The sequence below is a fragment of the Rhodnius prolixus genome, unplaced genomic scaffold (assembly GCF_049639745.1).
Source record: "Rhodnius prolixus isolate KJV_2025 unplaced genomic scaffold, Rpr scaffold_2, whole genome shotgun sequence".
NCBI classification, from domain to species: domain Eukaryota; kingdom Metazoa; phylum Arthropoda; class Insecta; order Hemiptera; family Reduviidae; genus Rhodnius; species Rhodnius prolixus.
The window spans coordinates 15181836-15195500 of NW_027411592.1; the positions used below are offsets into that span (position 1 = coordinate 15181836).

Genomic DNA, 13665 nt, shown 5'->3' on the forward strand with positions numbered 1-13665 from the left:
GCAGTAGGCAAGGCGAAGTTGCAAGAACCCCTCCATCTGGTTGAAGAACCCTGCAGTCCGTAAAAAATAAATGCGAGGCCAAAAACACACATCAGACATAATAGCGAAGTCGAGAATTGAATGTGGAACTTTCAAAATAAATCCGCACTTGAAATTAAATGGTTTAATTTGAAAAAAGCTTAATTACAAGAAACAAATATTGTAATAATGCATTTCCCTAAGGCAGTTTAGAGCTAAGTCCTCCAAAATCATATAATCTGGTAATTTTGCTTCGTGCAAAAAGGTTGAAAAATAAATTATGCTCAAATAATGCAGGTCTAAAAAGTGAGAAGGTTACAAATTGTTTATTAGTTGACTGAGTGGAGTGTTGACTCTGTTGAGCTGAACGTAGTTTCGATCCAGAAGAGTACTGGCGTTTTATTTCGCTTCAGATCGTCAGGGTTTACCTTCTTTAACCCTCACTAAGTTGTCCAAAACTCAGTGTACTTGTATTATACTTAATTTCAAAATTCCTTCGATTGGTTTCAAGAAAGATGAGTGAATTGTCACTCTACGATTGGCAAAGTATTTTAGAAAAGTTATGTTCTTGTAATACCCGCTTACACTTGGATAATAAATTAGATAAGAAAGGAATAATTAAAGAGTGTTTTTCAAATAAATTCATACAGTAAGTTTAATAATTATTTTAGTTAATAATAGGACATTTTTAATCATTCGTAATATGAACCCAGTAGGTATAAAGTATGCTATTTTGTGCTATTGGTATAAGGTATCCAAATGCCTTTTTTAGGGCGAGCAAATACCATAAGCTATTAATCAAGATTTAAACTTTAGAAATTGATAAAATTCATAGTTATTTTCTAGGCAGAATAAGTATAGAGCAATATTTGTCTTTCTTTAATTAAAACATGTGTTAATAGAAGTAGGTAACTGTTTCTGTAAGATTATACTCTAGGCTGCAACAGAAGTTATGCTAGTTTAGGAATTTCTAGGCATTAAGAAGGGCTAAGAATGGAAGCAAATAAAAGGGCCAGTTCTCAAATTAAAACAAGCACAATAGCCAATGAGAGTCTGCTTTTAAATATTTTTTCTTGTTTTTTATTTCAGTGATACTTTGTCCCAGTGGTTAGCCGTTCAGTCGCAATTGTGCAAGTGGAAAAAAAGTAAAGAGAAATCTATAAAATACAGAGCAGAAGGGAATAGTTTCTACACGAAGGGATATGTGTACCAGTCTTTACGCTATTATACGAACGCAGTTTTGTTAGCACCAAAAGATAGTGAAGAACTGCAGTTGGCGTTCGGCAACAGATCTGCTGCTTTGTTTAGCATGAAAAAATACCAGGTTTTTAAACTATTTTTCTTAAACTTATTTATGGTATGTATTATTTCAAATCAAAATAGATTTGTATTTTAAGGAGAAAGAAAGAACCTCTGGTTTATATCTGTTAATCTTTATGGTAGATTAAAAAAGTAACTTTATTTCAAAGTAATAAATCTTCCTTTTAGATTACATATATATTTTGCATCGTCTTCCTAGAGGCCATTAGCGCCAATAAATATATTATTGTTATTATTTGTTTAAACCCGAGGGCATTGTGAATACTCTTTTTCCTTATTTTAATTGAGAAAAAGTTTTGTCTTGAAACTTAGATTTGCCAGAGTAATCCTAGATTTCTTCCATTTATGTTCTTTATATATATGTCTTTATTTATTTTATGAACTGGTAATAAACAAATTCATGTTTGAAATATTTAATATGTGCTTAATTTGACAGGAATGTATTTCTGACATCAAATATGCTTTGTCTTGCAACAAGACTCCCTCTATAAGAGATATTAGACTCTTAATTAGAAAGGCAAAAGCTTTGGAATGTATAAACAACTTTATTGAGGGCCAGGAAGCGTATGAGTTAGCTAACTATATGTTAATTCGTTGCGTTGAAAAAGATCAGAAAAGTAAGAATTTGTATTTAATTGATAAAATACGCGGTTAAAAATTTAATCGTTTGAATCCTTTGATAAACCACAAAAAAGTAGAAAATCGATTCAGTAAAGTAATCTTTCTGGAAGTTTAATGTTAAGTATTTACTTTCCTTATGTTTTCTGTGTAGTTTCTTAAACTAATTTTTTCTTTTCTTTTTTTATCTATTGCCCCGAGAGTATATTCTGATATAGAAAATAACATAATGTGGAAAAGCTGATAAGAATTTTCCTGTAGAGCTAATTTTTGGTTGTGTCAACAATCACTTGACTATTGAGCAAGGCTTGCTTGAGTCATCCTCTATGTTCTAATGTTAAAGTGCTGTCCTTTAACTTTCGCCCCTTGGCATTTTCTAACTTATTACTTGATACTGAATGGAAAAAGTTTGGAATAGGAAGATGAGTAAATATTCCTGGTAACCTTTGGATCTTTTGGGAGAGCCGATCTGATCTGAAGCTTTACTTTGTATTCCCCAACATTCAACAGGCATTGTGGTTTATTGTTGATTGTGCTGAAGAAAAAAACAATTTTCAGTCGCACTAATGACTTAATCAACAGCAATAACAACTTTATGTTGAGGGAGCTACTGACTGCGAATAAGAATAATGTGTATATGTGTGCTTTTTGGTTGGTTGAGTATGTAGCACAATACCCGGATGTGTTCTTGCATATTCTTGAACCACCAGGTGTCATTTCATTTTGCCATGTACCTAACAGTGTGTCCCCCAATCCTGCTGTTTTGAAATTCAATCCCACCAAAACTGTGCAATGACGCTATGGTTCCGCTGAAATCCGCCGAATTCTTCGTACTTCGATGTTATCTATTCTATCAGACTGTCTCTTTCAATTATAAAATGTGCAGTTTTCTTTAAAATCTGCTACACTATGACCAATAAGGCAGAGAGGGCGAAGTTTTTTTAAGTGGCTAGTGGGATCTAGGGAGTGTTTCTTCCATGGACAGTTAGTTGTACGTGGCAGAATCAGATCAGACAGCTGATCCACTATTTCGCCCACTCATATAACACAATCAGGAGTGTTTGTTTTATTTTTATTGGAATGATTAATACGAAGAAGAAATAGAAAGTATTTTTCTAAGCTACTTAGTCTGGCTACTTAGTCGAAACAGTGAGGGGTGGCATTGGGTTCAGAGAGTCTAAACTCATATATTTCATTGTTGTTATCTGTGACAGGTTTTATATGAAATGTTAAAAATGTACTTCATCAATCATCCTAGAATCCCAGTTTACAGAAACATTCAAATTGTTTTAAAATATTAAAAAACGAATTTATACCTTATTATTGCACTTATAAATGAATAATTCATAATAATAAAGTTATTTGTAGCGAAGCACGAGTATTCGGCTATTAGCAGTGTACAGTATTAATTAAATTTAAGGATTATTAAAGTAGTTTAATATGATTTACTCTTTAGGATTACACCGTCTGAAGGATGAAATACAGCAGGGCCTGAGTAACTTAAAACATGTAGCAAAACCTCCGAAAAACGAAGTAAATTCATCAAAGACCGAGGAGGAATTTAAATTAATTATGGACAGTTTCTCTGCTAAAACTGAATTTCCTAGTGCGTCATCAAAACTTGCTTTAATGTTAGTTCAAGTAAAAATAAAGTTATAATAAAAAAAATATATTTAAAATTACAAGCCTATCTTGAGGGTGCTTAAAAAAGAACGCTTAATTTTGGTACGAAATATTTTGTAATTTTTAGGAAAAATTCCATTAAGGGAAGACATGTTATAGCTAGAGAGAATTTGTCCGTTGGTGAAGTAATTTTTATAGAGAAACCGTTTGCATTTGTAGTATTACCTGATTATTCATCTGATCACTGCCAGGCTTGCTGTAAGAAGATATTAAACCCTCTACCGTAAGTAAAGACGAGTTCGTTTATTCTTTCCATTCGGGACCAACCAAGTTACCCTAAATGTTTATGAAGGATTAATCTATACTTCTCTAAATTGTACATTTAAATTCTGTTTATACTAAATTGTAAAAATAAAAAATATGTGTATAATGTCTATTAAAGTGTGTGTGTTTGGGAAAGAGAATGAACAGAATTTCAAAACCAATGTCATAAAGTGCTCAAACTTGGTTTCCCATCGGGTATCTCGATCTCAGAAAAATTTCTGCATTATTCGTCAATTATAAGGATGATTCCATATTCTTATTTGATTTCTACCATCAGAGAGTCAGACTTTAAATTACGTTTAGAAGTTAAAATTCTAAGTGCTGGTTAAGAAGCTTTCATACTTTGTAGTCAGCTGAATATTAATAAGAAGCTTCAAATTTGAAATTCCATGATCAAAATTAAAAAAAAAAAAATTTAAGGCAGCTAGATTGACGCATACGTTGTTGATTTTTGTTGTATTGAATCCAATCTAAATTCTGACTACAGAGCTTCCTTATAATTTTTATAATGAATGGTTTTATTTCTTTTTTTAACATAACTTTTACTATTTTTTTATATAGGTGTAAGCATTGCATAGAAGCATGTTTCTGTAGTCAACAATGTAGGCGAATTGCATGGAATAAATTTCATAAATGGGAATGTGGATTTGGTCTCAAACTGAGCTATATGATAGGGATTGCTCATCTTGGATTTAGAGTGGCATTAATAGGGTTCACAGAACCTAGCAATCCGGAATATCAGCGAGTCAAAGATTTACAACAACATATTCATTCTTTAGAAGCGGATGATTTGTACCAGTACACGCTAGTGAGTAAAAATATGTTATATCACTTCTTTAAAGAATTTAAGAAAAAGAGATGCCAATATTGTAACTTTATTTTTATGTCATTTATTAAAATAGGACAGGCGTAATCTTGTTTCCCTGGACAATTATCACAGTAACTTGTAACTTTTGTTACTGTTAGCTCCCCGACTGCTTATGTTCCTTAGTTCATCTGGAATATTTTACTAAGTTTCCTAACTGGTCCTTTTGGTTTGTAAAACATTAGACATGATATTAATGTATATGTCTCTGGAGATTGGTGCCACACGCTGTTCATAATTTTCAGTCTGGTGTGATATCGATCTTCAGAGCACAACAATTAATTGAAGGGATATTTCATTGGGTTTCTAAAGCGAGTTTTACCTCAATTTTATTTGTGTGCATTTTTGAGAAACGTTTTCCGCTAGTAAGGTAATATTAATAAATAATCATCACTCTTCAACGTATAGCTAAGAATCGGTCGTCGAAATAGCAGTCAAGTTGCTTTTACTACCTAATAGAAAAACCTAGGAGACTTCTTTCTTGAGTCTTATTAATATTGTAGAATTTGGATAGTAGATTTTGCCAATTATTTGAAGCTGCCTCTTTCATTACTTTTAGGACTACAAGAAGTCAGTTCACTCTGTCCTTGTGCTTTTATCTTTCATTTTATTCTTCAGACTGCAACTGTATTGGTGATTTATTTAGAAAACTTCACAAACATTATGATGGGTCCTAATAGAATAGAATCGCTTCTAGAAATTGGAGGATTAATTTTACTTCATATAGCTCAGCTGGTCTGTAACGGTCACGCAATTACTGCGATCATGCAAGAAGAATCAGTTGCTGGCAAAATTTTGAACGAAGAACAAGTTCGAATAGCTACGGCAATATACCCTTCAGCGAGTATGATGAATCATTCTTGTGATCCTTCTATTATAAATGGGTATGTATACCTTGTGTAATTATAACTTTTAATTCTGATTTAAAATATTTAAAACAAATTTAGACTTAATATAACAATCTAGTTTATTAATTCTTTTCATTATCAGTATTTTCTGTTTTAGTTTTAAAGACGAATATCTGATAGTGAGAGCAATAAGAAATATAAAGAAAGGGGAAGAAGTGTACAACTGTTATGGTCCCCACTTCAGACGTATGTCTAGACAAGAAAGACAATCTTCACTCTTACAGCAATATATGTTTTTATGTAAGTGTGAACAATGCACTTCTGAAGAAGATTTTATAGAACGATTCACAGGATATCGTTGCCAAAATGAAACATGTGGTGGAATTGTACCTATTCACGGGCGTATCTGTCCTAAATGCTTAATTTCACTTAGAGAGGATTGCGTCACATCTGTAGAAAAAGCTGTAGCATTCATGTATTCAGGTAACTACAACTTATTTCGATTTCTTAAGTATACTTCTTTCGTTAAACTTGGCTACGTCACATTTATATCTATTACATTACCTTTTAATCCTTGAGTTTAATTATTTTGTTAATGCCGCTCAAATATTAATTATTTTTTATGTATTCATTCTTTCGACTTGCTTGAAAGATTTTGATGAAATCTATGTCTGTATAATCATTATACATAATCATTTCACTTAAAAAATGTACTTTTCAACAGTTTTAATTTTTCCTTGCATTAAAATAAGTGAAAAAATAATAAACTTCAATGTATTGCTGGAATTATTAATTACTATTAATCGTGTGTGGTGCTCCACTGCCCCAAAAAGCCACAAGTATCTCCAATGTCCGTTTTTGAGTTGATTTTGCAGGAAATCCAAGTTTCTTAAAGAAGTAGCTATTTATTTATTTTTATTAGGAATGGTTTGAATTAAAAATAAAAATTCAAAATTACGATCTGTACTTTCAAAATTAGAAAGAATTGTGTTAATATTTTTTTAAAACATCTTACTTATTAAAATTTAAGTAGTGAAACGTTAAAATTGTTCGTTAGGTTTCCATAAATATACTTCTTAAAAAGTCGTACTAAAAAAAAAGGAGTAACATGGATTCACAATTTGATTTACCCTTTTGAACACTGGTTTGATTTTTTTTTCATTACCAAAAAATCCTAATCTTCTGACTCCTTAAAAAATCGGTCATAAGATAGCTGTATGTTTCCTTCTCCGTGTCACAACACTACAGAAAGGATTGGGCATGAATATCTTTTTAAACCACAATTCCCAATGAGGGAACCAACCAGGTGCTTGAGAGGGATCGTGAGAAACCTACAGCATCTTCCAGTACGGATCTCGAATATCAACATTTTGGAATTTAATTAGTCTTTAGATCTATTTTTTCGGACGGGGCTTAAAACATCCACCTGCCAATTTGGTGATCCCGAACACGGGAGCGGAAGCTCGTATTTAACTACGAACAATTTTTCTAACGAATAAAAAGTCATATGCGGGATTCGAACCGAAAATCTCCCACTTACAAAGCCACGATCTTGACCACTAGGCCAACACCCGCCCTTAAGTGGGCATATTATTACATGATTTGAGATCTTCATTGCACTTTATAGTGAGGATACTTATTTATTCTTGTAGATATCAGCCACGTACAATCAATCAATACTTTATTTGTATAGAGATACAATGTATCTGTTACAAAGGAAATCATGTTCTTATTACAAATTTCTATTATGATCGTGTCCTTTAAACCATAGTCGTCTGGTTAATTCGGAAAGGTCCCATGCAAAACCTCTAAGAGCAGCAGCTTTAGACTATAATATATTACGGCTATATATTGAACTAGAGTAACCAAATAAATTTAAATGATCATCATGTCAGCCCTTAAATTGTGAGTCTTGGCAGTTGGTTAGTCCAAAAAAAAGGGACTGGCTAAACATGAGTTTAAGGATCAGAAAATCTCCCTTTGATGTCACTTTATGATTGTATTTTAATTGATGTATTCTCTTGTAGCGAAAGAAGCAGCTTCAGATAAAAATTTTCAAAAAGGTGTGCAACTAGCAGAAAAGGCATTAAAATTGTATTCGTTACATTTATACAAACACCACAAGTATATTTTGGAATGTAAGGATTTTTTAGCAAAAATGTTAATTTATCTTGGTAAGTAATAGATGTTACAAATAATTCAAATTTGTTTTAGCAGGAAACAAAACATTCTTTTTATTGCAGGTCATAATTACAAAAGTTATAAATACATTGAAGAAAATATTATTGGAAACAAAGAACGCTTTGGAAATAAGAGTGTAGAGGTAGGAAACGAATTGCTAAAATTGTGTGATGTTGCAGTAACTGTATTGGAAATGTACATGGAAAAAAAGGATACAATAAAGAAAAATGAATCGTAAGTACTTGATACGTGTAAACCTTGTCATCACGTGATTGGTCTAAATTTTAATTATAATGGTTTCCAGTTTCACCCATATTTTTAGCAATATTCTTGGATATATTGAAGAAGCACAAGAAATATTCAAATTGTGCAATGGTAAGATGCACCGAACTTATCAAGAACTAGAAGATCTGAAGAACATATTTGAGTTCAAAATCCCAGTCTATTTTTCATCTTATACTTAATATTCTGTTTTTATTCCTATTAAAAACAAAAACAAAACAAAACAATAACAATACCATGTACTACAATATCATTTAATTATTAGTTTATTATATCTGTTAATAAATTGACTTTTTACATTGTTTTTTATTTTTGTTACTACTTTTCTCGTTTACCTCTTTCAAGCAACATGTTGTTTTTAGAATACAAAGGTTTTGAATTTTGCTGAGGATATTATGGATACTTCTTTGGGAACTTCAAAAATATCAACTTTTCAAATATTGCTTAGTGAATTAAACGGAGCGTCAAGTTAAAAGAAAGTATTTGAAACCATTTTAAGAAACATATACTCTTGCGATTACGTTTGACAAAACACCACTACAACCTAATTGTTTGTATATGTAATTATGTAACATGTAATTAGTACCGAAAAAAATGGAAACCAAATTTGAGCAATCTTCGAGTCCTAGTTTTTAGCTATTCTGTCAACACCCATGGGTTGCGAATTCAGGAGATCCCAAATCATTTTCAAACATATGGTATGATCGCAATAGGAGTAAGAGGTCGTAAAAATGCAATTTTTGTGGAATTAGGTGCAGTTACATACTTGTTAAAGTAATGTTAAGTTCTTTCGAAGCCGCTAGGTGGAGGAGCCGGATAAAATAATATATGAGGCATCAATCATGGTTATCTTCTTTCATTTATTAAATATAAGCGTGGTCAAAGTACATTTAACCATCCAGTATTTATTTAATCTGATTAATCATCGCTGATAATAAATAAAAGTGCAAAATTTGTTAGGAATTCAACAAGCAGTGTACTAATACAATTAGCTGTTTATTTTATAATCTTAATAAAAAAAATTATCATCTTGAACAAAAATTAATTTTTTTCAAGAAAACTGAATGGTTCTTGATTACCAGGGATTAGAACTGCTTGATACGAGATTTAGTTTGCCCGAAAAATACTCTGATTTCTACAATCTTATATTAGGTGTGAATTAAATCATAATTATTAATGTAATATTATTTCCATTATTCAGTGTTTTTATCCAACGCAATACCAGCTTGAACACAGTACCGCTCATCTTTCATCTGTGAAATACTATGGTACTTACATTTCATGCAGTAATTTGAATACACCAGTAAATTTAAGTCGATTCTCATCCATTCTATTCGGGAATGTAAAGAAGTCAAGGAAATCTACCCACCACTCTTTCTGTGGAACTGTTGTACAGGTTGTCTTACTTATAATTTCATATGTAACAGTATCACAGCAGAAATGTTAACTTTTTTTTCAGAAGAATTAAATTTTACCCATTGAATCTGGAAAAGGTAAGTTTTACTTATTGTTGAAGGAAGTTTTATTTTGATTGAAAAATTCAACGTCAAATGTGAATTATGGAATTTTTTTTCGAATCAAATTGCAACTATTTTTAGACGAGCTTAACATTTTTTAATTCATTTTCATGAAAAAAAAGTTGGAATGATAATAATGGAAGATTTAAATGTGATGTATCTTTCATTCGAATTAATCTTAATGTTAAATCGTATGTGTATTTTTTGTATATTTCATATTCATTGAATAAACAGGCTTAGGTTCTTTAAAAAATAATTTTAATGTACATATCAATGCTTTAGTTTAATTACATTCACATTTATTTAATTTTTACGAATGACTATCATTAGTTGTAGATGTAATATGTATTTCTGTAGCTTTTATAATTAAAATTAAATAATTTTGGACAGAATTAAACTTTTCTTTTTATAGAAATTTAATAAAAAATGGTTTATTTTGGTTGTAAAAAACTAAATAAACCAATGATTTATAAATTTATGGCAGTAAGTGTAACTTGATTAGAACAAGTTTAGTAAAAAAGCAAAATTGCAACGAAGTAATTCATGTTCAAATAATTTACTGAAACAATGTTTTACAATGCTACAGTACATTGTAAAAGACTGATCAGTTTAAAATTTTTCATTTTCCATATTTTAATTTATTCCTTTAAAATAAGACGAAATATATCTTTAGAAACGGTTGAGTTTAAATTTGTAGTATCTTTACATGCAACACTTTTTATTTCAAGATTAAATCTTATAAATACTTTATTTCATTAAATAATAATGATTTTCAGATTGAAACTGCAAATACTGTTAGTACTACTACCTACAAAACTGTCAAAAATGAAAAAGACGTTGAGAAAACATCCAACGAAAATATAAAAACAACTTTTGTTATGAATCGATGACTAAAAAATATATTATTTACTTATAGTAAAACTGCATGTTTACATCACAATGTCATTAATTATGTGAACTTTTTACATTTATAAAGATAGTGTATAGCTTAGTAGAAAAATAAATAAAAACCTTTAATAGAAAAAAACTATTTCTCTGCATATCTATTTTTACATAGATTGTTTAATTTTTTTTTTTTTTGAAATATATATTAATAAAATGCAAAAAAGAAGGACTAAAAAATGGTTAAAACTAAAAAATTAGTTCTAAAAAAATCCGTCAGAGAGCAAAATATATAATAAAAATAAAAAGTTAGTTCTAAAAAAATCCGTCAGAGAACGCAAAAAATCAAAAAGTTCAAAATTAAACATTAGTTCTTAAAAAATCCGTCAGAGAGTGCAAAATATAAAATATAATAAAAATAAAAAGTTAGTTCTAAAAAAATCCGTCAGAGAACGCAAAAAATCAAAAAGTTCAAAATTAAAAATTAGTTCTTAAAAAATCCTTCATAGAGCGCCACTTATCGAGAACATTTTTTACAGTAGTCCCTAAAATAGCCACTAGACAGCACTGATGTAACTTTTTATACATAACGGAAACAAATTTTCTTCAGTACGACTTGAGCGATGTAAGAGGGTGGATCGTTTTGTCGCTCGTCACTCCAAATATATCATATCTAGTCTCACATTCACTTCTCTCCTTTAAAGAATTATGAATGTTTGTTGTATGTTGGTTATACTTCAAAATGTTTTTTCTAGTCTAACACCTCTCTTCCTTAAAGAATCATGGATATATGTTGTATGTTAGATAGGTGTTATAATATTGGTAGAGATGTGTTCGCTTCGACAGTGGAGGTGAGATTTTTCGGAAGTAGATTGTTTTGTCGCTCGTCACTCCAAAATATACCATCATATCTAGTCTAACAGTCACATCTCTCCCTTAATGAATCATGAATGTATAATACGTTGGTTATAGAGTTTTACACCTAGTGGTTAGAGGAGACGTGTTCGCTTCGACGGTCGAAGTGAGAATGATCACCCCACCCTCCCACCCGGGCTTTTTACTCGCTTATATAGTGGGGAAATCCAAGATGGCCATCACCATGACAACGGGTGTTAGTTCAATACACAGCCACTAGATGGTTCGCGCTTCTCTGTTTTAACCTTTTATTACCCTTACACACTCTAGGACTTTAACTAACTTTTAACCTTTTTTGTTGTTTTTTTTTACTTCTTCCACTCTTAAGTTTCTGGCGGCCATTTTTAACCTTTTGTTTAGGTTTTCCTTTCTATTTTTTCGTATTTACTTCATCATAATGAAAAATGAATAGAATATTATTAATTATTTTTGTTTTATTTTAATTTTTTCATGTTAATTAAGCGATTATAAAGAGAAAAAAAGCAATATTATTAATTAATTAATATTTTATTTTTTTAAATTTACACTTTATTACAATAAATTTTTATAAAATCATTCCAAATATTTTAAACAGATTATTTTTTTAATACAAATAAGCTCTTTTAACAGCAGATTTGTGGTTTTTTAAGTTGGAATTGTCCACATATTCATATTTGACAATCAACCCTTACTTTAATCCCTGCAAATTAAATTGTCATTTAGTAATATTTACTTTTAAGTGTACATTAATAAAAGCTTTAGCCATGACAAATACACAATAAACAACTATATTTAGATATATATATATGATTTTAATTATATAAAAAGAAGTTTTAATTTATTTTGTGTTTCTTTGAACGTATTAAGTAACAGATAATACTACCTGAAGAACAGCTCCATAATCTAGCGTAGAAGTATATAGTTCCGTTAATTGACTAGAATGCCGAAATGATGCGAATTACCTCAACTTAAAGAGTTGCGTGCTGCAATAAATAGCACCATGGTAACTTCGAGCCAGCGAAGGGAACTGGATCAAGAAACAATTGGCACTATAATAAAACCATCTCATACTTACTGATAACTAAATAGGTTTTTGTTTTAATTTAGACACTAAAATAGTACAATGAAGTTGAGACACGCCCTCTAAAACAGTATAATATAATGTATGTCAGAAACAATTTAATAATTATATTATGCCTTACACAAAAATACTAATTTTTATTTTAATCTCAAACTACGAAACGTAATAACTTAAATGTATTAAACTATCTTTAAGCTTCTAATCTATTTGAATATTGCCGGTTTTCAAAAAGTCACAAACTAATAAAATAAAATAGTTACAATAAAATTGTGCAACATAAGTTATTGATTTACAATGGGCTGTGCTTCTAAGATCTAAAAAACTAATTGAAAAGAAAATGGAAGAATAGAAGTATTTGATAAAGCGAAAGTGAATGCTATGCTACCTAGTGGCGCTTGCTAGAACTACAAAAAGAATTTAGTTCCACAAATCGTTGCTAGATAGCATGAAGATGTAGTTTGCACATTTACTGGACAATTCATTGACCGCACCATATATATATTTAATTAAACAATAGACACTTTTGATGAAATCCAATGCAAATTTTTAGCATTTAAAAATCAAAAAATCATTTGAAATAAACACTTACTTTTAATATAATGCACTTAAAGTTAAATGCTTTCAGTTAACAACAGCACAAATCAATAATAATAATATTATATTATATAATATAATAATAATATTATTATTATTATTCTATAATTGTTGCAAGCCTTCTAAACAATCTTGAAACGTATGCCCCCTCCAAGCATCAGTATATTAAGCTTGCCTAAATTTTATTCTGGTGTGGATTGATTTTACAAGTTAGAATATGTCGGTGACTCTTAAATATTAGCCTGAAGTCAGTTAAAAATTGTATTTCAGTGTAATATCTATGTAACTTCAGTATTAATTATTTTCACTTTATTTGCCTAATTGTTTTGGACGGAATGTTCTTTAAAAAAAAGGGATTTGAATCAACTCGTTCCACCATTGGATTCGTTCCAGTGGACTGAGTTCGCCCTAATAGCCCTGTGTGAATTTTAAACATGTGTCTCATGCTAGTCTTAGTGGAATGTGGAACGATGTGGTAAACGAAGATAATTAAATCACTTTTAATAGATATGCTAACATATGATTTTATGAAATAGTTGATATGAATCAGATTATCAAGCCTAGTAAGAGTCCATCTTTTGTGCATTTGTTGTCAAAACAGTCTTGAGTGTACGTATT

General features: G+C 30.4%; 1 protein-coding gene and 1 long non-coding RNA gene across 7 annotated transcripts; one reads left to right on the forward strand and one right to left on the reverse strand.

Annotated features, from left to right (window-relative positions):
- The first annotated feature begins 347 nt into the window (after window positions 1-347).
- LOC141449078 (SET and MYND domain-containing protein 4-like) lies at window positions 348-8383 on the forward strand. 6 transcript variants are annotated; one of them, XR_012455331.1, is made up of 11 exons: window positions 348-667; window positions 1108-1342; window positions 1775-1955; window positions 3413-3587; window positions 3707-3862; window positions 4465-4711; window positions 5387-5652; window positions 5774-6099; window positions 7644-7754; window positions 7831-8031; window positions 8102-8332. XR_012455331.1 is itself a non-coding variant. In XM_074118134.1 (11 exons), the coding sequence occupies exons 1-11, from the start codon at window positions 534-536 to the stop codon at window positions 8259-8261; spliced, it is 2181 nt and encodes a 726-aa protein (XP_073974235.1). In that variant the 5' UTR covers window positions 348-533; the 3' UTR covers window positions 8262-8383. The 6 variants fall into 6 exon arrangements, 4 of the variants coding, with proteins under 4 accessions (XP_073974235.1, XP_073974237.1, XP_073974236.1 ...); XR_012455332.1 differs by having other exon boundaries at window positions 8120-8332; XM_074118134.1 differs by having other exon boundaries at window positions 7644-7790; window positions 7860-8031; window positions 8120-8383.
- A 3339-nt stretch (window positions 8384-11722) lies between these two features.
- LOC141449082 (uncharacterized) lies at window positions 11723-12888 on the reverse strand. The gene is made up of 3 exons (XR_012455334.1): window positions 12448-12888; window positions 12256-12355; window positions 11723-12072 (listed from the first exon to the last, which is right to left on the reverse strand). It is a non-coding gene; the product is annotated as an uncharacterized lncRNA (long non-coding RNA).
- Window positions 12889-13665: the final 777 nt, after the last annotated feature.